Source organism: Opisthorchis viverrini (assembly GCF_000715545.1).
Source record: "Opisthorchis viverrini unplaced genomic scaffold opera_v5_81, whole genome shotgun sequence".
Taxonomy (NCBI): Eukaryota; Metazoa; Platyhelminthes; class Trematoda; order Opisthorchiida; family Opisthorchiidae; genus Opisthorchis; species Opisthorchis viverrini.
Window position 1 is genome coordinate 808839 of NW_008751736.1, and position 27337 is coordinate 836175.

Below are 27337 nucleotides of genomic sequence, written 5' to 3' on the forward strand. Positions count from 1 at the left end.
TGGGTGTGGGTGTGTGTGTGTGGAAAATACCATTATTTCGGAAAAACGTGTCGCTGAATCAATAACGCAGACTTCTTTGTCCGAGGTATTGGTCAGCTTCGAATGATTAGATTTCACGAATAAAGCGGTTCGTGGCCTTTGCTTCTGCGTTCGTGACGTGAAGGTAAGCCGTCGGAAGTCGAGTGGAATCCCCTATGTTTATTTGTTGTAGTATATTCCCAGTGTCGAAGAACATGGCCCACTTACCGATGGCTGGTTCAAACGTATGAACCGGGGGAAACCAAATCGATCACATTAGTCAGTAAACCGTCCGAAGCTGAACGTCAAAAGTCGAGGTAGGTTTCAAAGAATCTTCAGCAACCTTGTGAGTAGTGTATTACCTCTAGGCGGCAAGATTTGTTTATCTTGCGTAGGCAAAGGAAAAGATAAGCCAACCCCAAAAAGATTGAAACTAGTCATGAGGTTTCAAAGAATCTTCAGCAACCTTGTGAGTAGTGTATTACCTCTAGGCGGCAAGATTTGTTTATCTTGCGTAGGCAAAAAAAGGAAAAGATGCGGGTTTTCGTCAACACTCACTGACGGATCCGTCATTCCGGTGTTCACTCAATAGCTCTTCGGGAAATTATAACATGAGTATCCCTTCCTACTGCAAAAAACAATTTGTAGACAGAGCGGGTGCAGTATATTTTCACTGCACACACTGGTCTATCGAAAGAACACTACTTTCCTGTTCCCAGCAATGGACTATGCGGGGCTCCCTCCCAAGAGGAAGCATGGAGTTTCTGCTATGTACTGAGTACACAGACGACTGGTGAATGAGAACCGTATCCGGCGTTTTATGCACGCTTCCAAAAAATACACATTCCCGTGGATTTTTATTGGGACTTTTGAAACCAGGGGTTCAAATTCCGGCACGGTCATTGGATATGCACTGCGGATGAGCTCTAATAAGAGCGAAACTCTAGTCCAGTGCTTCCCATTGGTGTGGACTCACGGGAATAATTACGCCAGGACAGGAGGACGACCGTTCAGACGAGAGTGGTGTGACTATGAACAAAATACCTATCCCGCAAAACCCCAAAATTGTAACTTTTGAAACCATGGCGTCTTTTTTCAATTTATTCAAAGCTATAGGTGATTATGCGTATTCCTAGTGTTGAACTGACATCACGAAAATGTTTATCAGCTACCGTAGTTGTCATATGATTATTGTTTATCATCCTACACTGTTGTTCTCCGGTTCCTTGATGGTCAATCTGGTTGTACGCGTGTCTTTCGGGTGTCTGACAGGTTATCTGGGGATGAAAATATCGCCAACATGAACGACACACTAACAGTTTGAGACCAGTGAGCAGTACTCTGACTATCTTGAGTTCACCATGAGTCAAGGTGGCCTCAAGGTGGTCAGTACGCTACCCCAGGTGTTTGATCACCGGCAGCCGCAACCGCTTTTTACACACAAAGGCATCAAGGACATTGATTGGCGTTCAAAGACAAACAAAGTTCATCTCTTATCGGTCGTGCGGCGCTCTGTTTGCACTGACCATCATTAATCATGCCACCATAAATTGGACGCTGTTAGATATTAGCAACAGAGAAGAAAATTGGAGATTCCAAAACCCAAAGATCAAAGTACAAAATCGTCGGTGTGTCTTTGAAGTAGAAGGTCACCACCATAATGGGTAGGAAAGGAATGTGGTAGAGATTAGTGCAACACGAAGATGGGGTTTGGAACCCCGTAGGTATGTAGTGTTGTCCAAATAAGAGATAAAGAATAATCGTTGACTTAAAGTTCACTGAATATGATTCATTCGGCCAGTTTTTGCAAGTGTCTAGAACCCTTTCAAAACTTCGCCAAAACGTGTTAAAGTTTCTAAGCTGTGGAGGCCAGCGTGTGATAGCGGAACATGCATGTTCACTTACTAAAAAAGCCCAAAGTATTCGAGAAATACATTTATTTGCGAGTCAATTTGGTTTTCACTCAGCTGAATCCCCGTTTATGATTATGATATTCTACAACTGAATGTGCTGCACACAGGCCGCCTCATGATTCAGTTGGCACGATGTTCGAAATATCACAGTATATTTCCATAAAGAAAACCGGTCGTGGGCTGTCGAAGGATTTTGGGCAACCTTATGAGTAGTGCATTACAAACATCACAAACGAGAGATTCATCTGACTTCCNGTAGGCGCAGTCCCCGAGTTTCCGTCAACCTTATGATCTGCTTGGACCCAAATTGGACTGTTTTCGAGAAATACACTCACTTGCAAATCTATTTGGTTTATGAAAATATACCGCGATATCTCGAATATCATGCCAACTGAATCATGAGGCGGCCTGTGCAGTGCATTCAGTTGTAGAATATCATAAACGAGAGATTCAGTTGAGACCCTCGTGAAAACGAAATTAAGCTGCAAATGAGTGTAGTTCTCAAAAACATTCCGATTTGGGTTCGAGTAGAACATAAGGTTGACGGAAAATTGGGGACTGCCCCTACCTGATGAGCCCCAAGAAGGGTGAGACCGGTCTTGGGCTGTTGAAGAGTTTTCATCAACCTTGTGAGTAGTTTCCCTTATGAAAAGCCAAAAGTACGTTCTGTCCTGACACTCGCGCGAGATTAGGGTTTTCCACCCACACACGAAGTGCAAAAAGCATAGCGGCTATTAGGCATTTGAAAAAACTCATTGAATTCGATGCTCCTTATGACGTTTTGCGTAACATTTCATGCATTTTCGCGGGAACACATTTTATGATTTTAGAAGAGAACGAACTGCACAGTTAAACCCATGGGTGATGATTGAGTTGTTTCTTATCTGGATGGAGCACACTACTCATTAGTTTGACGAAAACCCTCGACATCCCATGACCGGTTTCGTCTTCCTTGAGGCTCATCAAACAGGTGCAATCCCCGAGTTTTCGTCAAACTTATGTTCTACTTAAACCCAAATTGAATGGATTCTGACAAATAATTTCCACTGCACACGAATTTCGTTTAACAGGAGGACCAACTGAATCGAGCCGGATCTCTTGATTTTGCTTATCGAAACATTTTGAGGTAAATGAAATTTACTGATTTGTCATGGAAGAAGTAACCATAACCCTGTGTTTTGACTTTAAACTTTCTGTTTTATGCATCACATAGCGCTCACTTTGTTTAAAAACGTCTCAGCCGAGTTTGGCTCGGAACTTCCAAGTAACCAGTACTGTATAGCAACACGATGTAATGAATCTGGCCGGATCTCGGGCTATTAAACATGTCCTGGCGAACACTCTCCCAGGTCAGGATATCAAATGCCGTCTGATGTCACATCATTGGTGCGTAACATCAACTACGACATCCGACAGTATTCTAGATCAGTGGCAAAAGTTTGGAGTCTTGTGGTGTTCCTTCTCGGAGACCAAATCGGCAATTTGTGGAGCCGAAACTTATTTCCAGTGGAAGTCGTTTCCTCGGGAGGTGATTTGGACGGAAAAATACTCTGGCTGCAAGCCTGTTTCCGCGGCGGTTGTCGGTCATCTTGGATCTGTTGCCATTGTATTTCCACCCACCCACTCCTAAATTTCTCAGTAAGTTTGACAATTTAGTTTCACCTCGGAATGAGCGTTGTTTTTCTACAAAAATAGCCCATGTTCAGCGGCAGCTGTTTAACACCAGCTTTTGTGATAGGACAAAACCGTATCTGGGACATATTTTTCCACATTATTTTTTCTATGAAAACACTCCGTGGAATCTCAGCTCACGTGTATTTCTGTTAGGCAGAATTCCACACGGATCCCGCTTTGCCGCACGTCTTTAGGCGCTGCTACGGCCGGTAAGCCCGACCCGCACAAGATTGGCCAAAAATTCGGGACGCTTGTCGGTCCGGCATCAAGACGAGATCTCATTGGTCAGAAATCTGGACCCAACAGCCAATCGTGACCCAGTATTGACCAAATGCCGGTTGCCAATGGCGCATCCAGAACGCGTCAGAACTTCCAGAGAGTTATAACCGCTTACGCTATATATATACGAAGCGCTGTACGACTGTTCCTGACTTCCTTTTGGGCATTAATGGACCTTGTGCACCTTTGGTGGTTGTTTTGACGTGAACGCTAGCTTGGGAGGCTCAGACCGAGAACTAAGCTGAGGAAAATACCGTTAATACAATTTCAAAGTATGTTTGTGGCAGTTTTGGGAGAACCAGACTTCGGATAAAATAAATGTTGGATGTTCTGTTCGAAACGGTGGAAAATTCCAAATATGCGTGTGTGGTCCGAGGTTTTCAGTATACCCTTAGACCATACTCTTTGCCATCACGGAATATTAACAAGTACTGATTAATCCGGGTAGGTATGTTCATGAATAGTGTATTACTGATATAACTTACCTAAAGATGGTATCTCGAAATCCAACTGTCTGTCTCCCGCAGCTGGTGCGTTCCAACACGGAAGGGACGTCGTCACAGTGGTTGATGTGATTGACTGGACAACCAGTGATCCCGTTGCCTATAGGAAACAGACAGAACGGTGAGAAAGTCAAACAGTGTTATCAACTAAACAATTCTGTTGGTTCTGTTTGCTGGTTTGTTGGCAAAGTATCTTTGCGGTTCTGTAGAGCGTTACTTTAAAGGAGCCCTGTTAGGCAGTCAGAATTGCAAAAGGTTGCCAAAAGATGCCGCTCTTAAGATACAAAATTTGGTGTTCAAAAGTGGGATATTTTTGCGGTAAGACAGGGGAGTTATTGTGATACAATTCTTGCTGCAATGATTGCGGGAATAGAACGACGCGCTGACAAGCAAATTTGTAATCTGTTTATCTTGATAGGCGTCTGGCCTTGTGTTGAGACTACAGCAGCCAGAAGTAAATTTGACAGCATTCCTCAGCAAAAAATAGCTTTTACACCATCGATTCAGTTGGGGAGTGGTCCAGCCTCAAAGTCCAATGAATGGGGAAAGGAACTGGTTGAACTAAATACTGAGAAAAAAACCATACAGAGAGATGAGTAGACGGGTGTACTAATCCCAACTTATCCAGTGCTCCTGAATGTATCGGCCGACCAAACGGTATAGAATCTGCGTTCTCACAACCTGAACTAATCTCATTCTGACCCTGTGGGACAGGATAAACAGAAGCGCCTAATTTGGACCTGTGTTTAAGCAGGACGCAGTACGTTCCAACAAGTCATGGACATTCTCTTGTATATACATCAATAATTATGATATGACCATTAACACTAGGCTTTGTCCCATGTAACAAGCCTACTGATGTGATGGGGTTATACTATTTTAGGGGAATATACTACCGATGAACCTCGCGAGTAGTGTCTAGTCAAGTGTAGAAGTTTCATCCCCGTATCTGGTGAAAGTTGAAGGTTAGTACGGAAATTATTGAACCGCTTTGCAGTTATTGATATCCACATAACGTTCAGCATCTTTCGAGAGGACGCTTGAAAGTTTTCATTTTCAAAAGCTCTGTGCAGATGGCATGTATACTTTCGTGTCTAACGGCTTGTAGTCATTACCATTGCGCCAGTAAACGAACACACTGGAGGGTGTACTTCTATCATTGGTTATAAGAAACTCAGTTGCGAAAAATCGCGGTTGACTCGGAGTCCATTCTGCCCAAAACAATTTACCAGAATTGTCTTCATCAGGAAAAACTTTTCATGCCTGGAAAAAAAACCTTTTTCCGGAGTGCTAGGATTATTCTGTCGCAAAACAAGGATTTATTAAGTGCGACCCGTTTGCTACTCCAGAACTAATATCATTTGTTTGAATGTATGCAAGTAACGTGCGATGACCCGGGTCTTTGATCTCAAAACCCAGTTCTCAAGAAGAACGCACTCTCCAGGTACGCAGCTGTTTTCAAATGTAATTCCATCTCAAGAAAACGAGATTCTTACAAGGGACTTTTGGTTGGTGATAAAAATTTCCCACGACATCAACCCAGATTTACTCCGGTGTTATCTTTGAACTGTTTTTGACAAGCACGTTTTGCCACACCAGTGAACCCATCTTGAATACCCTAGGGGACGAAATTCATTAGAACGTTTAAACACTGCGGCTGGTGAGAGCCTTATTGATCTGGAGTACTCAGATGACATCGCCCTCATCTTTGAAGACCATAGCGAAGCACAAGCCCTGTTGAATAAACTGACCACCATCATACCATCCTTTGGCATGCGCCTTGCACCCTCAAAGTGCAAAGTCATGCTTCAGAATGTGCCATGTGAGAACATATCCCTTACAATTCAAGGAGAACCACTGGAGCTTGTGGAAGACTTTACAGCTCTGACGGAAGTGTATCTGATGAAGTCAGTGCAAGAATCTCAAAGGCTCGAATCACGTCTGCTAATTTGCGCCACTTGTGGCGTCAAAATGGCATCTCACTGGATCTTAAGGGTCGTGTGTACCAGGCTACAGTAAGGGCTGTGTTATTGTATGGGTGCGAGACATGGCCTCTTCGGGTAGATGATGTGAGGCGTCTTCAGGTTTTCGACCACCGATGCCTCAGAAGCGTGACTGATTTTGGATGGCGTCAGCGTATTGGTAACGAGGTGATTAGAAAACAGGTATTCGGTTGTGCGGCAGGTACTTCAATCCAAGAAAATATCCAGCATTATCATCAACAGATACAGTTAAATTTTTTGTGTGGTCCAGTATAATTAGTAGTAAACAGTCATACAGCCGAGGGAAACTTGAAGTAACGGCGAAAAAAACGTGGAAAACGCACAAGCCCATTTTTAGTGCGTACTCACTTTGGAATGAATGTAAGACGGCTGAGGAAGACTCTTGTCTCCCACGGACGACAACTGGAGGTGGTCGGCGAAGTCGGTCTGACATCCGACAACATTCTTACGATCATGTATTTTCTCCCTGTCCCGGAGAGTATCACTTCCAGAAGTCTCCTCCACAACCGGTTCAGGAGGCAGTGGCCACAACTTTGATGAAGGAACTTCCGAGACGACCGACTGTAGGAGGGAAACGTTGGATGGAGGAACGGGAGCCATGTACGTTTGGATCCGTGACGCTGAACTATCATTTTTGTGCATCAGATGGGTGGTTTGCTTGCCATTCCAAATTTCAGACAGTGGCCTGGGAGAGGTCATCATACGGGCGTGATCATCCGAATTTATAAAATTTGCGTTGGCACGATTTTCGTTCGGGCGGACAATATCTCCAGCCCGACTTTCCTCTTCCTCCTCGTCGTCTTCATCTTCATCGGTATCCCAGTTCATTTCAATACAGTCACGTCGTCGACAGAGCACGGAGGCCAGCTGGAATTTAAACGCGCGGGAAGTATTCTAATTAGAAACCGTAATGATGGGTTGAAGATGGACAACCACATGGGAATGAATATTATAGCTCTTTTCATGAATTTTCCCCTTCTTTTCAGAAAAACGCACTGCGGCTGACAAAGAACGTTCCCTAACGAACTCCCCAGGGAAGTGGGCTCTCGTCAAAGGGCTATCATTTTGGTTGATGTAGTGTCGCAAATTCGTAAGAACCAAACATGTGCACTGATTGTGTGTGCGTGTCTTTGAACCCATAACCAGGCCAAAAAGCACCTTCCACAGTGTCACTTCTGTCTTCAGAGTGAACTAATTTCCTGAAGTAACTTTCAGAAGTAAACTTCTCCCCCCAAGATTAACAACCTTGTAATGTATGACTATGAAGTCTTAAAGTTTGTCGATGCCTGGTGATCCACCCCTTAACAGTTTGTCGTTTTCCAGTGCATTATCAGTTTTTTTACTGTACTGTGCTATTCTATTCTAATGAGCATCGAATGTATGACTTCTCAAATCAGAGGAACCATGAGTTCATGCTCAATATGCTGTATAGACTACTGTCACTTCGTATAAACTGCACGCAATAAATTACGGACTTTGATGATGACGGTGGGAAGAAAAGGCGTTTTTGACGTCGTGACGTGTCTGCTTTGATTGACATATTACGTGATGGGCAATCCAATCGATGAAGCCAGACAGAAAACCGCATGTGCAGAAAATGACGCATCCCCAAAGTCACCATTAGAACTAGACGTTCGGAAAGTAGGTGAGTTGGCGGCTCTACCAAACAACGGCTTAGCAACACAGGACCGACGTAGTGGGCCTGAGAATGTTCACGACCGAAACACCGTCATTGGCTGTACGGAACGAACAAGTGAACGAGCATATTTGGCAAAGTAGTCATCCTATATAGTTACGCAGACGCTGTGTACGTTTTGTCCTGGCAATACAGCCGTGTCCCCAGTTCTCTGTCTTTTCCCTATCGCAGGCTCAGTGCAGGCGTAACCAATAGACGGCCACCCACGATACAACAATGAGAGGCATGGAGAACCGAATACATAGTGAACGGCATTGTGCATTAGGGGCCAAAGCAAGTCTTCAGAACGAGGGACCTGTTTGAATGTGACCAGGTAACCCCAAAAGAACGAAGGGGTCGGTTTTTGATGAAGCCAAAAAGACGTTGAAAGCCATGGATTAACAGAAAATTTCCACGGACAAGGACCTCTTCGCATGCTTTCTAGTGGTAAGGTCACCAGACAGAAACAAAAGACAACTTGTGGCGTCCTGGATAAACACTAATCGTCTCTGATTTGTAGGGTTCGCACTACTCGACCTACTCTGGTTACTCAAACAGACTACCCTATCACAGATGAGACCTTGAAAAATCTCTGACTTCATGGAAGTATGGGGAGACGTTGTAATTCTCAGCTGAGATTTCCTCCTGTCGGTGAGGTCAGTCTGTGCCGAAAAGTCGAGGAGCACTGTACAGCTGTTTCATCCCTATTGAGAATCATTAGTAGTGTGAACCTCAAGAAAATCTAGAAAGTTTGAACGCTCAACCATTTGGCCTCGAGCAGCCAAACAGCGGTGTGACGGGCACTCCAACATGAACGTTCCATCGAAGTGTGGAGTGGCTGTTAAGGTACAAAGGCTCATATGTCTGGCCGTGTTCCAAGTTTAGATGGACCAAGGTTTTATGTGACTGTGGAAAGAGGAACCGTTGCAAAATCTGATCCAAGAGGTGAACGATCCGGACGAAGTGTATAATGTTACGCTGTTTCTTGCGGAGCGTAAACTTCCTTTGTAACAGTGAAAGTCCACAATAACAAGAAATGAAGGCTCACATCTTATCCAAGTTTTTTTAGAGTTACCATGGTGAGAACGCTATTCAAGTGAAGTTTCTAAAAGCTCGCCACACACACTCCAAGAAATTGTACAACACATACGCCATTCCGTCCTAAGAGATGCCATATCAAGCGAAGTGGTGGGGGATGGGGAGTGAGGTGAAATCTAAGAAGACACCAGACTTTTCCGAGCACGGTATCGATCCATTTGCTTAGAATTACTGGAATGAACATGACGGGATTGTAGGTGAACAATGAAGGGAGCGTGCCATCGTTATGATGTTTGGACAGTCTGCAGTGGTAGTCAGTAGTTTAGAATGTTGTGAATTCAACAACTGAAGAAAGTAGCCTTCAGATGGGTGATCCGGTTGAGAACAGCCTGAAGCTACGTACCAGGGGTTCATATAGACGACCCATCTAGGTTCACGCGATGAAGGATCCGGTATGGCTCGGTTTCTCGCCATTCGGCCACAACCTCAAGGATACATCGTAAAGCTGTTTCTCTTACGGTTATTCACGGCTAACGTGACTGATCTTCACCAAAAAGGACTTTGGTCATTCTTCCATCTATCAAATCACTCTGCTTACTTTAGTGCGGTTACTCTCCACGGGAGGATGAGCCGACATTTCCTCGAGAAAAAATTATTTGACCGGGTGTGAACATTTCTGAGAGGATATTTAACAAAAACTAGATTGATTCGTTTCAGAGGGGTTTGGTAAACAATCGGTGGATTTATTGCTGGACAACGTTTCGCTTTTGACACAAGAGCTTTGTCAGGCCAAGTGAGTAAGTAAGTAGGTTGATTGGGTTTTAAGGCAGTCAGGGAACCAATCCGTGAGATTCCTTATGACTAGTGACGTGATCAGTGCTGGGTATTCAGTCTGATGTTCCTGTTTGTTGATTAGTGAATATGACTAAGATTTACGATGAATTGGTTAGGGGGGATCCGTCTTCATGATGAACCCGGATTTTTTCGTCCTTGCTTCTTCAGTGTAGGAGACCTAGGGGTGGTTAACAAATTTCGTTCACCTGTGTCCGTCCAAGGGTGCTGGGACAATTGGTCTGGAGATGGGGGAGGGGTGGTTAGTTGGATCTAACGCTACTTGGATTTTTTTTACTTTTAGACCCAGGCGATTTCGCTGATAACTGCACACCGCCTCGTGTCATCTCGGCTGATCTAAGACCGCTCTCCACACGTTTGCAAGTTCTACCCCCTCTATTCTATTCACACTGGGATGCTTGGCGATTTCCACCGCCTCGGCCACCAGTCGCTGTGGTGTGAATCTTAAACCCCGTCTCAGGATGTCCACATTTTCTAAATCTATCCTATGCCCAGTGTCTAGAGCATGCCCTGCCATTGCTGAATCTTTGACTAACGCCTGGTATTCCTCTGCGTTTCTCGGTGGTTTGTTAATGGAACGCTTATGCTCACCGATTCTGGTGTGCAATTCCCTGGCTGTCTGACCTATATAAACCTTCGTACAGTCGTTACATTTTATTTTGTATACACAGTTCCTAGTCCCATCAACCGGAAGGCGATCCTTCAAATGCACCAACATCGAGCGTAGTTCTCCCCTTCCGGAAAGCTGCTCTAGTGTTAGCCGTATTAGATACCCTTCTACTGACTTCAGATGTCCCTGTTTTGTATGGGATGACCGCTGTTCCGATCCATTCCTTGTTGTGCCTTGGTGTTGGCACCAATACCCGTCTTAGTTGCCGCTTAATTAGACCCACTGGGTATCCGCTATCTTGAAGTCGTTTTTTACCTCAAGTTGTGCTGCTCTTCGATGGGCCTCCTCTGTTCACAGTGCTCTCAGTCTCCTAAACATCGCTGAGGCTATGCTAGCATATACTGCTTTTGAATGTGCAGAGGAAGAGTTTAAGACCGCACCGTTATCTGTTGAGTTCCCGTATACAGTGGTTTTTAATTTCCCACCACTCTTGTGTGTCATGCAGTCAAGGAAATCTAGTGTACCCGATGTGGACTCTGGCTCCATGCTAAGCTTAATGTGAGGGTCCAATGTGTTCAGATGTTGATAGATTGTTTGAATTGATCGAAAGCCGGTCAAACCCATTAAAACATGTGGCTGATTGTTACTGTGTTATATTCAAGGAAACAAAACCTAAGAGTAGAACTCCACAGTCAAATAAACCTACCGTCGCAAAAGTGGTCGGAGAGAAGGCCTGGTGCCAGACACCGGAACTGTCTGGGGTAGAAGAATTGCGTCCAACTGAACTCGGTAGTGTACCGGACGGTTCCGATGATCTGAGCGGTTCCCAAAATGTCGCATCGGTTACCGAGTGGTTGGTTACACGAAAAATCCTGTCCAACTCAGAAGTTCGGCTTGGATGCGAGCCAAAATGTGGGCAGGTAAGTTGTCCTCGATTGTCGGGAATAGCTGGATGGATTAAGGCAAATTTGAACGGTGTGATGGAGTATGAACAGCATTCAAAGCGTTAACCTCTTTTAAAGTCTAATTTTGTACTGGTGTTATCGGTTATACTATCGTTATGGGTATCATTTGTGCCTTGTCATAGCACCCAGAAGAATCATGGGAGCTAAGATGTTGTCAGGTTGCCCAAGCCTAGGCAGGAGCATTCGAGAGGTTCAGTCGAGAGGTTGGGTTCGAACTAGTGATTTCGCGCCTTTGCTACTGAGTTACCTAAAGCTTGTGAAAATTACTATGCCCCTATGAGACAAAAAAATACTTTCTGTTCACTTAGTCGGGAACTGATCAAAGCATTGGGAGACTTGTGCTTATGGCTTTTTTGTTGGTTGGCGGCGAGTATATTGGGTTTTGTTTTGTTGCAACTCGTTTGTATGACAGGTTTGTCCCAGTTTTGTAAGACACATCTGGTCAAACTGGAAGACTTCAACGTAACAGAGGCTGTGAAAAGTTAAGAAAGCCCAAAACCAAGTAATCGAGAGTTGCGCTATGACAGTCACAATGTTGATACTACCAACTGGGACGCCACGTGACCGATTCTTCCAAAAAGACCGGAGTGACCTTGATTTTTATCTCAGTGTCCTAATCAGAGTTAATGAGACAGGTGATACCAATATATTGTGAAAGTTTTATAGTGAACCCACAAATGGTCCTTGCTTATGATGACTTTTCCAACCTATCAGGAAGGTTAGATTCCTGAAAGCAACCACTGAATGCCCGAAATCTACCGAGACTCTGAGCTCCGCTAGATGCCGACCAGACAGACAACGCCCCATCAATATGCAGCGCTTCATAGCCCTGTATAAAACCCAGACAGCGCGAGTCAGCGTTGGTCAAGGTCAGACAACGCCCCCGCAATATGTAGCGCGTCACAGCCTCGTACCAAAGCTAGACCACGTGCGTCAGCATTGGATCAAGTTCAGACAGTGTTCCTCCAATAAGTAGCTTGAGACCGTTGCAGTTTCGCACTCGCATGCACTCACGCTCTCGCACTCTCGCACTCGTTTGTTTGGAGTACAGCTGCTGTGTTCCCTCCTGAGTCTTGTTTCCGGAACTAGGTACTGGAGCGGGTCAGCAGCAGATACAACAGATTGGTGAATCAGCAGATATAACACAACCATACCTTGCCTTTTCATGGGTACAAATCAAGGCACGTTGAGTAACAGCGTGATGAACGTATCGCTCACTTTAAATCGGTATGGATGAACGAAGACTTGTCGCTAAGTGATTTACTGTTCACCATGTTTGCCTAGAAGTCCCGGCTGTATGAAATGGTACCACAGTCTGGCTGTAAGCTCATTGCCGACAGAGTTTGGCCTGCAACCTCGTGAACAGTGTTTCGCTACAAACCATCCATCCGCTGTTCGCAATAAAAGATCATCAGCAAAACTGACCTTTCAACCCTTGTTTTATGTTTATGTGTACTCCTGGGAGACTACGCCCCACTTCAGACCGTTTTGGATTTTATTTGAATCAACCTAACTCCTTAGAAGAGGGAAAGCTAGAGTATACAGGACCAATCAATTCGTCTGGCATCCTTGTGTTTTGTCATAAAGAACCCTCCAGTTGAACGAGCGATGGGGAACGGCCTTGAGATTTTGAATGTGCACCCAATCAGATGATAATTTGCTTGACGTTTGCTGAAACATTGGGAAACCATCAAAACGCTAGCCACACTGCTTAGAATAGCAGGCTTTGGATCCCCGAAAATAAATTGTGTTGAAAGGTAGAACTTTGCTTGACGTTTGCTGAAACATTGGGAACCCATCAAAGCGCTAGCTACACTGCTTAGAATAGCAAGCTTTGGATCCCAGAAAATAAATTGTGTTGAAAGGTAGAAAGCTTTGGGTTGCGGTGTTGACCAACGTGAACGGAGCGGTTACACGCCATTAGACACGAAAGAGAAAACAGCAGGGTTTTTGGAACGTGGACATTTTCTTAAACTTTTCTAGACCTTCTACGAACATTAAACACTACTGAAAAAGCACTACGAAGCGGTCCCGTAATTTCTTCGTACTAAGTTTCCGTCAGATGCGAAGATGGAACTTGGACAGTTGATCAGACACTACTCACATGTTCCATCAGTAACATACACTGTTAAACTGGTAGCATGCAGTCCCTGGATTTGGTTGAAGAACGCAATAGGGATACTGTCAGGTCCTCAAAGATCCAGATCCACAAGCGTCCAGCTGTAGCACCTCTTTCGGTGCCTAGCTGCCATGCCACCGGAAGGAAGCACGAGAGCTGGGATACTGTCAGGTTGCCCAAGCCTAGACAGGGGGAGTCGAGAGGCGGAGGCCGGATTCGAACCGCAGACCTTCTGGTTAGAAAATTCGCGCTCTAACCACTTGGGCCATCTCGCCCAATAACCTGTGCAATAACCTGCAGATGTAATTAATAGTTGACTGGATAATGAGTTGCGCACAACATACTTCAGAAAAAGAGCACAGTGACGAACAGTAATGTTTTCGGGATTTCCCCATCAGGTCAGTACATACCTAATGTTTAAAATAGGGGCGAAAAATGAAATACGCTGCGAAGATTGGTTAGTGAAATGCAAAACGTGGAGACACGAACGGTTGGTTGCCTGATCCCCCCATGTCGCATCTGGTTGGATGCTGTGGGACAGTGAAGAGGGCTGCCGAGTGACTTGGCCGGTCGATTCGTGTCACACGACCAAGGCAGACTCAGCGTTCGTACGAAACGTTTTTGACAGCACAGTGCCGGGTTTCGCAGGAGTATAGCGACTGCCTCGGCTGTAGTCAAGCGACGCCGTTGAATAGATACTGGCAGTCTATTTGGCCCACGGTAAATGATTTGAAATGACTCATTTGGCATGACTACGTGCTCGGTGTCAATTAGGTGGGATGCAATTGAGCTTCTGGCTGAACTGTTGAAGTTAGTGGTATTCCTGTGGGGGGGGGGGGCGCAGACAACCAATCATTCGTGTCTCCACGTTTTGCATTTCACTAACCAATCTTCGCAGCGCATTTCATTTTTCGCTCCTAATTCAAACATTAGATGTGTACTGACCTGATGACGAGATTCCGAAACTATCAATGTTCGTCGCTGTGTTCTTTTTCAAACCATGGAGATATATAAGCAATTATGGAAAAGAATTAATACTTGAGTTTCCACCGGGATCTCCCGTTTTCACACGATTGCTCTGGTTAATCTACCCCAATGCATGCTGCGTTGTGCTGTGTTAAGAGCTCATTGCAAGTGCATAACTTGACAAAATGAACGGAACAGTGCAAATAAGACCGATATTAACCAAATTTCATATCGCGACAAATGTTTTTAAAGAAGGTATTGAAAAATGAGTTACGGAAAGCTGCGTAGCGAAAACTGGATCTTAGGGGGCGTAGATAGGGTGGTTTGCAGGCAAATCAAACTGTTTTTTGTAGACTTTTTTGTCTGAACAAAATCAATACACTCAATCTGAGTTGATGAGAAAGTGATGTTTGACTTCGTGGAAATTTAAAGTAAACGCAATGGAGTTGCGCGTATGTTTCAAGCCTTTTTATCCAACTCCCCCTCTGGAAACCTATTAACGGTTTTACGGCCAACAGATGATACCCAAGTTGAGTCCATTATACTTAGAAATGCGACTGTCTCATTTAATTCAACGATGCGCTTTTCTGAAACGGTCGGGGGGAGGTGTTGGAGGCACGAATTTTCAGCCATGAGATCAAACACTTTCCCACTTTCGTGATTTTCCAATTTGAATTTGCACATAGTTTACCGGTCATCGCTTTCTCCAATAAAAGACAACTCCTGATTCGAGACAAAAAAGTTAAGAGAATAAAAACTTCTGCTAAGTACGACTGGTTATAGTTCTGCTTACTTGATTCCCGGTAGACCGCACCTCCACATTCGTGTCTCGGATGTGGGCGAGCAAGAAAAAAACGAACGGTCTCAATATTAAACCCCAACTTTCATACGGCGTTCCGAAAAGGAGAATCTCAAACAAGAAAGGGATATTTGCTGAACCATACTACTTAGCAGAACAGTAGTGTGCGTATTTTGTTGATTTGGCAACCAATACAGGAGGGCGTGAAGTAGGTAAACGCTTGTGGCCATTCTAACCGGTGTTTGGAAATCAATCGTTCAAAGTCACCAGCATATTTAATCGATAAATTGTAAAGATTGCTTAATTACATTAGATCTGGGAAACTTTCAGGCTGCTCCAGCCAAGCAGGGAGCAGTTCAGGTGCAGAGGTTGGGTTCAAACTGCGGTTCAAACTGACCCAAATCTGTCCGGTGGGTAGAACCAGGAGTCAGAGTGTTTCAGACATGCTTGCTTCAAGGTGTCACTCGTTCATTCATGGAATGAGGTCTCACAGACTGTCGTCCTACTCATTAACCGCAAATCCATTATCCCATTTCACTTGGTTGCTTCTTGACATTAGAAAGCCATCTCTCAGAGTCTCCGGTGACTGACATCAATTGGTGCACGAGCATGCAGATTCATCCCTGAGGAACTAAACTGTCTTCATTACAAAAAACCTAGGGACCTTACACGTACGAACAAAGTTCTCATCTTCCACCAACGTTGAGGATTCCCCACTCCTTTCTCAGTACCAACAAAGACGTAACCATACCAAATGGTGCGCGTGGCTCTCATCAGTCTCCGGTAAAGTCCCCTTCATTTTCTAGGCAGATACACAAATTCCGGTATAAATTTCCCTAGGATGGGGTTCCTTACACACTTTTTGCACCTACAATTAACTTGAAACACCCACTATCCAGCGGCGATGTGAGGCTTGCTCAAGGATAACTGCCTACAAAAGCGTTGGAATTCTTCATGCCGCTTGCAGAGCTGTCCTTCAGAGCGGAATTTGCGGAACTGCTTCTTGCGTGATTCGTTCTCCATCGTAAACCACTTCCAGAACCTCTCTTACATTACTAGATGCCTTTCAGCTTTGGCAAACAATCTAATGTATTCACACACGTATATGCATCCGGAGATAAATGGTTGTCTTGTGATTCGTCAGCAGCGGCAAATTTCTCATCCTTTTTCGTCATGTCCAGAACCTTTTTGTCAGACAGTCTGAGAATACAGATTCTGGTTGGATATTTCCTCCTCTTGTTTTTCCATATTTTGAGTTTTCCCAAGTCTGACCGAATTCTGCATCCAGAAAATCCACAATGATCTCTTGATTTAGCTAAATTTGACTTAAGAACTGCCGTTCGGTTCATAACTATGAGGAAGGTCAGCGTCCTGAAAGCAACCACTGAATGCCCGAAATCTACCGAGACTTTCAGCTCCGCTGGATGTTGACCAGACAGACAACGCCCCCTCAACATGCAGCGCCTCACAGCCTTGTATCAGACCCAGACAGCGTGAGTCAGCGTTGATCAAGGTCAGACAACGCCCCCGCAATATGCAGCACGTCACAGCCTCGTACCAAAGCCAGGCCGTGTGCGTTAGCATTGGACTCAGTTCAGGCAGTGATCCTCCAATAAGTAGCTTGGGACCGTTGTACATTCCCACTCGCACTCACTTGTTCGGAATATGGCTGTTGCGTTCCCTTCTGTGAGTATTTCTTGCGGCAACTAGGCGCTGGAGCGGGTCAGCACCAGAACAAACAAATTGGCGAATCAGCAGATATAACAATAACTGACCACCTGTCAACCTGCACGCGAGAAAAGGCAGACCCGGAAAAATTTCTTCTTAGGGGTCTATTAAACCATCTAACTTGTGCCTCGATAGTTAGATCTTCTCTGGTTTTCTGTGCCCAAAATAATCACCTTTTAGGGGGGCATTGGTCCATTACTGAACCTAAACTAAAGTGGATATATAAAATCGTCAATTCCGTTAGCCAAATTAAATCTGCGCAAATACCCATGATTCTGTAAAAAAAAAACAAATTGTAATAACTTCCGTTTTATTTCGATCTGCGCGATGCTGGTAATGCGTGCGCTGCACGTATACGTCGGTTTGTAGAAACGTTGTATTTTATTCCCCGTGAGTTGATGTCTGCCACACTCTTTAGGCCCACACGTAAAAACTGATGTGTGCGTGCGTGCGTGCGTGTGTGCGCCTGATTGGAACTGTCTACCACTGAGATTGGCTCATACGAAACGCGTTTATGGCTACGGAGGCGCGATGGGACAAAAAAGCTCCCGGTGTGTCGAAGGCCAAAGCAAAAGGGAAAGCTAATTTGCTGTCTGTCAGTGCGTTACACAACATAATATTCGAAACTTCTTATATAAAAAAGGCCCGTGCCAAGTGGTCGGAATATTTTCAGAGAGAGCCTAGTTAAACCGGTACCTACGTCTCTCATTCGACCCGCTCATTTCAAGCGGTGGTTTGTGCGTTTAGATCTCCTTGGTTTATTGAGCGTCTTCAAGCACCCTCAAGCCAAATAAATTACCAGCAGTTCTCTCTGAAGACAATGATCAGTCATTGGAAACCAATGGACGAACAATAATTAAACTCTTGTCGAAATAAGGTACTTAAAGTGGATGGCTCAGTCACGGTGGCACGATCCTGATGCCTGTCGTAAGGCCACCCAAGCACGTGAGACGCAACCCCAGAGCATCATCCAGGAAGAGGTTAAATGCGTGAGCAGTGTCAGGCAAGCCGTTGGTCAACGACCGAAATTTCCCTCGACTTCTTCGAAAGATCATTTCTTCTACATGCCCTTGGTCGAAGACGAAAGCTTCTAATCGTTTAGCTGGAGCACCCTTTCTGTGCCTAGCTGTCATGTCACACGAAAGAGGCACGAGGGCTGGGAGACTGCCAAGCCTCGGCAGGGAAAGTCGAGAGGCAGAGGTCGAATTCGAACCACGGACCTTCCGGTCAGTAAATTCGCGCTCTAACCACTTGAACCCTCTCGTTCCCATCCTGGTGGTTGTCCATATGAATCTCCTTGTACGTGGTTCAAACCTCACACCTGGCATGGCACATGGTCGTGCCCAGTGATCAGCATGGTGATGTTGCACGTGGAGAAGAGCACGCTCCCTGATTCGCATATGGAGATGTCCACTTGTCCGGCTATCTGGGCATTCCGCACAGTTTGTGCGCTGTCTCGGTTCGACAGGGTCATCATCCGTTACTAGGTATCCTTGTAAGGCTTCCATATAGTCCCGAAGTACCTTTCTAATGATATCCAAATAGGATAGGTGTCCGATGTAGAATATCCCCACGGTGACCACTGGGATTTCACCAACCTGCCTCGCAATTCAGGACAGCATTCTCGCCATCTGTTAGATAATGAGTCCCATGGAGTGCTCATTTAACTGTAATACCTTAATGAGTCGTTTCAGTTCACCTGCTCGTATGGATTCATCTGAAAATGGGAATTTCGACACGACTCACCAACGATCCGATAGGTGCGTGTTTGACGTCGTGCGGATGCGAAGAATCAAAATGAAAGTACCTGTCTGAGTTTGTGGGTTTTTTGTGGATTCTCACTGAGAATCCATAGTTAGTGTTCACAGATAAATTGCAGTCCAGGAGACTTATAGTTTACCAAGAGGTTACAATCCCACAACCGAATGGTTGACTATACAGCACACCAAAGGTGCAGTGATGGGGGCCGGTGGCCTCATGGCGCCCCGCATTTTAGTTGTTCAGGCGAAAGACGTTCGTTGGACGAGTAGCAATACAAGGGGATACAAACCATGTGAAGACCAGTCATTAGTACAGATATGAGCCAACTCAGGGTATCTTTTACCGGGTGTGACAAAACCGAATCCACACCCAGCCCCCCATTACTCAAAACATACACTCGTACAGTCTTTCCATTTATTAGTGCATTCTCCGTGAGGTTAAAATGCAGTTTTTGTGGAACAGGTCTAACATGATTAAGGCAGCCTGACTGAGGGTGCGATATAGTGCGACCGTATCCTATATTAAATCAGATTTGATCCGTGGTCCTCTATCGCAAACTAAGATGGCTTAGCACTATGAATGACGGTGAGATTACCCTATCCTTACATTTCGCTATCGTACTGAGATATATTCTCATACTGTTGTGGACGGTTTTTTTCCCTAAGGTAGCCACTCGTCATTTGTACTGAATGATATTCATGCCAGAATATTCTGATAGTGGATTTCTAACGAGAGGGGGAAACGATATTGTTCATTTGCTATGAAAAAGCTCATGTACGTGGCCGCACCTTTGCATATCAAAGGGATTGGAAAAGCATTGGAGTGAGTGACAGCAGACTACTGGCAAACCGCGCACTAAGCTATGCCATATCATACGGTTGACTGGTCGTAGAGGCCTAACTAAAGTAATTGGAACCAGTTAACACGATACACTAAGATGACAGATATGAGAATCCCTATCTGCTAAGTTTCTGTCTCCATCCTGGTTAACTTCTGAGAGCATTAGCGATTCTGATAAAATCGGATTCAGAGCTGAAACAAGGTCATTGGTTTCTGGTCACCATTCTCTAACTATGAGAATTTTTTCCCGGGACAGGGGTCTTCCACCAACCTGCACACACTTGCATTGGAATAACCTGCGGTCACCTTCTAAACTCGAGCCATAGCCACTCGTCATTTGTACTGAATGATATTCATGCCAGAATATTCTGATAGTGGATTTCTAACGAGAGGGGGAAACGATATTGTTCATTTGCTATGAAAAAGCTCATGTACGTGGCCGCACCTTTGCATATCAAAGGGATTGGAAAAGCATTGGAGTGAGTGACAGCAGACTACTGGCAAACCGCGCACTAAGCTATGCCATATCATACTGTTGACTGGTCGTAGAGGCCTAACTAACGTAACTGGAACCAGTTAACACGACACACTAAGATGACAGATATGAGAATCCCTATCTGCTAAGTTTCTGTCTCCATCCTGGTTAACTTCTGAGAGCATTAGCGATTCTGCTAAAATCGGATTCAGAGCTAAAACAAAGTCATTAGATTCTGGTCACTGTTCTCCCACTATGAGGAATTTTTCCGGAGACAGATGTCTTCCAACAACATGCACACACTTGCATTGAAATAACCTGCGGTCACCTGCTAAAGTCGAGCCGACGGTTGCCACTGGATGAACATTGTTCAACGTAAGCCACGATAAACGTTGAATTCCGATCTTCCGTTCTGTTAACAATGGTTAACAATATTTCATCACACGTTGAGGTGATATCGCCCCTGCCTAGTCGATTGGCGCCAGTTTGGCGTGTAGTCCTATGCTCATAAACCTTATTGATTAGGATGCGGCTATGATTTAAAAAATCGATCAATAGTGATCGAATTTTGCCCAAGACAGCACGGCCCAACGTTGCAAGGCTAATCTATCAGGCACTGGTGATGTCACTGTTGACAGATTACTCACCACCTTCTTGTCCAGTGTGGGTAAAAGAACAGCTGTCAATCTCCCCCCTGATGGCATACTTTCATTTTAAAATTTTTTAAAGATTTTAATTTGAGATGTGCCACTTTCTTCACACCAACGTCAGTGCCCTCTGTCTGGGCTGGATACAGACTGGATAGTAGCCTCGTTTGGGCATCGTCTAAAGGGATCAAAAGTCTGCGTTAGGAGACAAACCTTTGCCCTCTTCTAATGATCTATACCAACGATATGAAGGAGAAGGGTTTGCCAAGCCTTGCAACTCAATTTCCATAAACTAGCACATCTTGAATTGCAACAACTCCCTCCTGGATTGAGCCTCAATAAATTTACAGGAATAGCGATAAGATGAAAAACAGCGTTAGCAAAGACACGACGGTAGCCGTAAAAACGTCCATTCTGAATAGATCCCGAATACCCGGAACCTACTGAACTATCGCAGTGGTTTGCGAATATCAGTGTGAGGCTGTAGTACGGACAATGTTTTGAAGTTCGCTTAACATTCGCGGTGTTTGCAACTGCAATGTATTTAGCCAGGTTTACTGGTTGCGATTTGTTAATGCCCCCATTTTTATACACAGGGTCTCAAAACACAATACAGGGTAAACTAAAAAGAAGAATAAATAGGCAAGAAAATAAAAGTCAAATTAAGTTGGTGGTAACGAATATTCTTCAACTGGATGCGCCATATGATTTACAGTTTACAAGTAACCAAGCAAAACAGAAGGCTAACAAACCATTGGGAACTGCGCCCACATGATAAGTCGCAAGACGGTTATGATTTGTCAGTCTTCAGCAACCTTGTGAGTAGTGTGTTCCGCCGGGGAGAAGTGTGTCCTGTTGATCTACTGGACAAACTCAGTCTTAATTGATCTGTATTTAGCGATATGGCGATCTTCACGTAGATAGCAGAGAGAGTGCATTTTAATAATCTGTCAAAAAACCTGGCCCGTTATACTAAAGCAACTTACCCTAAATTCGGGACGTTCCAAAACACAACCCTTCTCATACAAAAAGATGGAAGTATGAGGGAAACAACGGAACCGGTGCTAAACTGGCCACACGAGGTGACCCAGTTTCCATTCATCGCCAAGCACACAAAGGGAAACAACAGATTTGTGAGTGTGTCATGGATAAACAACGCAGAAAGTGTTTTGTGAATACAACTCAATAGTCGAGTGTATTGGTTGGTAGAGAGCGATTTGTGGGCAAAAAAACTGGGAATCGGATGAAGTACAGACTGACAGTCTCAGTTAAGATCTTCTGATATTCTAGAGAAAATGTTCGCGATCACACTGTCCACAGAGGCACATAGGTGAAGAAGTCTATCATAAGCCTTTACTAAAAGAACAATTAGAACATCAGAGCCGGGTCCAAAATTTAGGTTTGATGGTTAACAAAGACGGTCGTGTGGATGCGTTTCCCGCAAGATGGAGTACGTGGTGATTTCGGCTTGCACTGAGTCAAATTTTGCACTTGCATTGACCGCCTTCAAGGAACGTTTCTTGGAATCATAACAGCTATGATTTAGTACGTGGTTATTCAGAAGAAAACGCTGTCACGATAGGCTGACTACTCTCCCCACAGCGATCTTTCTCGGGAGGATTACTATCGATTACCATCAATTAGTTATCCGTAATTTCAGCTGAGATCGATCGATAACGGATCCTGGTCAGTGGTTATTCAAAGCCCTGTCACTACGTATTATTATTATTTTTTATTATTTTTTTACTACATAAATGTGCACAGGCAGCGAAATGCGGAAAAAGCCACCGGCTGTTGGAGTAGAATTATCTTTGAAAATGCTAACTGAAGATGGCTAATGCCATCAAATCATCACATCAATGGCGTTCACTGAATGTACTATCTCGAATTATAAGAACTAAAGTGTGTTATGCATCCAAAGAAGCGGTGAATATCTTCTCCAAAAAGTAGCTACTTTTTCATGAAGGAAACTACTCACAAGGTTGTTGAAAACTCCTGGACAGCCCACGACCGGTTTCGACCCTCTTGGGGCCCATCAGGTAGGCGTAGTTCCCGAGTTTCCATCAACCTTATGTTCTGCTTGTGTTCTACTTTTTTTCTGAATTAAAAATGTCGTCAAAACCACTGAAGCTAATACCTACCAAGATGAAGAATCTGATCTTACCAATGATGGCCAAAATGTCAAAAGAAGTGACCTATCCTGATTGATATTGCACACAAATAAATGGCATCTCTTTTAACAAGTCACTCGTGGTGGGGACTTATATATACGGATCAAATATGTTGGCACATTAGGACACCTCAGTTACCTAGATGAATGACTGAAAATATTCAGACTGACAAAAGATTTCAGGACGAAAGTTCTGAGTGTTCCCCCCTCCCAGAAAGATGCATTCTCACCTTTTGATATCAACCGAAAATCCCTGTTCTGAGCTGATTGGCCTATTTGCTCTGCAAAACACATCTAAAAAATAATATATATTTTGGTATATGATGGTTTTTCTGTTCTGAGCTGATTGGCCTATTTGCTCTGCAAAACATATCGAAAAATAATATATATTTTGGTATCTTTGTTTGTTGAGTTTAGCCGATCAGCTTCCTCCCGGTTACCTGAAAGAGGGCTAGCATGGACGATGGTATGAATCAGTACAGGTCCCGCCACTGAAGGAAAATTAATTTATGGCTAGAAAGACCCCATTCTAGGTTAGTATTAGGAGAACCAGTTCCGAACGTAACGGGAATATATAACAGCCAATGGAATCAGCGTTTTCGTTGAGACCAATTTCATTGGTTGTTCTCCACTCGTCCTTGACAGATGAGTCGTATTCTTAGCACCACTTTTTTGACCCGCTTGTACGCGACGGTGATCAATAGATCAGCCAGTTCGCACGTTCATTGATTTTTACTGGTTTGGCCAAGCACACCAGGCTATCAATGGGCTATCCAAACCGGGGTTCACGGTCCACAACAGTTAGCCAATCTATGCGATCTGCATAGCCAAAACATTGGTATAAATCTATACTCGTAGCTCTCAGAATTTGGTATCTCCTTGCTGTTGAATATCGATCCCGTCTAGTTTTGATAAATTACACAGGGGAAATCCCATTTTTTCAAGTAAAAAAAACCGAGGAGAATTTCCCGCAACAGGAACCACAGGGCTAAATTATTGATTATTTGGTGGACTTTGAACCATTTAAACTTTGTTTGAGAAGCCTATCAGCCTACAACAAAACAGCTGAAAAAACACCAGCAGATTTTCTATGTGCATATGGAGTAGGGGAGATGTTGTGTGTGTGTCTTACCCAACGCACACTGAGGTTTTCTTCTCCCCAACCCAAAAAAATATGAGTCCACAGCATCGAGAGAAATTTGACCAAGAAGTGCGCACAGAATACCCTGCTCTCTGCCATTTCCCAAGTGGCACACCACATTGTGATAGTTTTGGATAGACAGACGCCTTCCTTTCAAAAGGAGTATCGGGACGTGACAACAAGGAGCTTCAAAGTTCGCCTTGTATTCCCTAAGCTCGCTTGTCATATTCAGGCAGTCGGGCGACTGAAGATCAAATAGCATAAAGCTGTCTTCCATTTCCCGTCTGATGTGGTTGTGCTTTCCCGGAACTTTTCTGCGTTTAGATTCGAAAACTTGAAATTGGAAGGAATTTAGAACTGGTTTCAAAAAAGTCTGGTAAGCACATGCTGACCGAACTCTTCTGAAGTGTGAAGTGGATAGTTAAGGGTTGAAGAACAACGTTAGGTGCGTACAGAGACAGCAGTGTTTGTAAAAAAAAAACTGAAGCTTCTTAATGGATATCCGTGGCTTCAAATAAAAAATCGCAGAGCGTTTTGGAGCAGTGGACATGCTGGGGCTTGTGGATTTCATTCCCCTCGTTCACTTGCTCTCTAAAGTCCTCAGTTACATAGAGAATAGTGAATGTCAGGGCCTGAATAGCTGTTTCCTCCCTTCCCATGGGGAATAACCTATCCTAGACCGCACTTTCAGTCGCTAATGTGGTCTCCCTGGGAAATTCACCTATCTTGGAGGTGATCTCTTTGGGGTACTTTCTGTATTTTTGTTGCGTTTTAAGCAATCTTTCAGGGGTTAAAGCGTACGTACGACGCTCACTTTCAACGCAATAAAGGACCAACCACAGATGCCACAATGAGTGTGACTTCTGTTACGCAGCAAGCCTGCGTTGGCGTGACCTTGGAAGATAAGAACTCAAATCATGTGACGCTTCTCAACACTTTTGGAGCAAAGTATTCTGTCTAATACAGCCTTTGTGGCACCCTAGCCGGAGCCTTAAATGTCGCTTTCAGGGAAAGTAGACCTCACTAGTCCCATACAAAAACAAGTCTATGGTTAGCGAATATATACTCATTTGCAAACCAACTTGGTTTTTCGATAGACTCAACTGGAACCCAGCTAAATCTCTCTGTTTTGATGTTTCCAGGCAACTGGATGTGCTGCACCAGGCCGCCTCATGTTTCGGTCGCTACGATATTTGAAATATCGCGATACATGGGCGATACCGGTCGTGGGCTGTCGACGGATTTTCAGCACCCTCTTGAGTAGTACATGACAAATATATGCATGTATCGTGATATCTCGAATATCGTAGCGACTGAAACAAAAGGCAGCCTGGTGCAGCACATTCAGTTGCCTGGAAACATCAAAACCGAGAGATTCAGCCGGGTTCCAGGTGAGTCTCTCGAGAGAACCAAATTAGTTTGCAAACGAGTGTACATTCGCTAATTTAGTGCAATTTAGTTTCAAGTAGAACATAAGGTTGACGGAAACTCAGGGGCTGCGCCTACCTGATGAGCCAGCCCCAAGAAGGGCGAAACCGGTCGTGGGCCGTCGAGGAGTTTTCAGCACCCTTATAAGTAGTGCATTGCAAAATTCTATGGTCCATTACGATCAATAGAAATCTCAATTGGAATATTTGTAGGAATGACCCCACACCACATAAGGGAACTAACTTAACTGAGATAGACACAGTCTATAATCCGCCCACTATCTCACGACATCAGTCCGCTACACAACAGATTACGGATTATGCCACCTCGATTCGCGGCGAAACTTTTACTGGCAAACACCTACGTGGATTCAACGACCAGAAACCTATGGACCATATCTCCACATTTCAAATGCCGATAGGATGTTAACGGAGTCAGTTTCTGAAGAAAGCGGCGCAATTTCAACCGTTAAAAATCAAGCAGGCAGTCTGCTAGGGAGAAGTACTGAGGACCATCGTCCCAGAAACTTCTCATGAGCATCGTGTACAGATCAAACAAAAAACGTTATTGTCCCCCCTGAACAGCGGCAAACCAATGCCTGATGCTTAACGTTGACTTTCGGAAAAGGTTGTCTTGGAAACAAATGGAGTGGCAAACCGGTCGTTCTTGTTTGGAAGACTAAACTATGAGTTCATCCATCCGGACAACTTGTAAGTTGGGCTTGTGTAAAATATATCCAGCTTTTCGGTGAAAACTGATCAGTTTGGCGGAACTGCTGAGCTTCATACACAGCCTCAGGTCAATAATGTAGATCCTTCTGCACGACACTTGATCTACTTGTCAGATCTGTGAGGCTGAATAAGCTTCAGAGGCGGACTATGTTTCTTCACGTCATCGACACGCATACTGGGTCCTTGTCGCTTCTGTCGTAACGAACGATGGCACTTCCTGTGAGTGCGGTGACATGAATTCACAGGGGGGGTATGGTTACCACAAGCTGAGGAATTCCACTCATTGCTCTGCATCGGTCGCTGGTCTTGAGCATTCATTTGGATGCGATACAATCATAGCCCAATCGCCTCTAGTTTTCAGAATGAATGAAGTTTGGTAACATGCCCAAGTCAAAACAAACAGAATGCAGCTGGGGCATGTGGGACGAAGAATACCGAATGGAAGTTAGAATGGTGAGGAGAGGAGATCTGGAAGTTTCAGTCATGCCAGTAAGGGGGGGCGACTTCCAAAATCAATGAGAGTGATAGAGCCCTTCCCCTTTGTTGAGAATCCATAATTTAGCACGTGACATGAGCTGTGTGAGAGAGGCACAATATCCTTGGTTAGTGGTAACCCCAAAGCAAATCAGTCGCTGGAAAGTAGTCATTCCCGCTAGTGACTGTTAGAATACAGGTGGTGGTTTTCTTCAGTGAAGACGGGATATCTGGCAACGCCTCACAGCTTCTCATCGAAAAGAAGTCAGTTGACCTTGGTCGGAAATGGCAGGAACAAGATGGACAATGGGTAAACCTTTCTTAGAAGCGTACAGGCAACATTGGTGTTATCACGAGGGTAACGTAACGAAGTTGATCGGTTAGCCTTTATTATTATTATTATTATTATTATTATTATTATTATTATTATTATTATTATTATTATGAGCTCAGATTTGTCCTCTCAAAAATCATTGAGTTATAGGATTCGGACTGTGATTTTTACGATATATGAGGCATGAAACTTGC

General features: G+C 44.4%; 2 protein-coding genes across 2 annotated transcripts in view; one reads left to right on the forward strand and one right to left on the reverse strand.

Moving 5' to 3' along the window:
* T265_13569 (hypothetical protein) overlaps positions 1-27337 on the reverse strand; it is a gene marked incomplete at both ends in the record, with an annotated part of 117723 nt that overhangs the window by 81930 nt on the left and 8456 nt on the right. Inside the window, 3 exons of the mRNA XM_009169528.1 lie at positions 4370-4487; positions 6739-7257; positions 11272-11513. Of these exons, the coding sequence (XP_009167792.1) occupies positions 4370-4487; positions 6739-7257; positions 11272-11513 (879 nt within the window). The remainder of the gene's footprint in view (positions 1-4369; positions 4488-6738; positions 7258-11271; positions 11514-27337) is intronic.
* Positions 16830-25371, forward strand: T265_13570 (hypothetical protein; the record flags this gene model as incomplete). Its single annotated transcript, XM_009169529.1, has 2 exons — positions 16830-17100; positions 25319-25371. Coding segments are annotated over 2 exons (321 nt in total), but the record flags the coding sequence as incomplete, so codon positions are not given.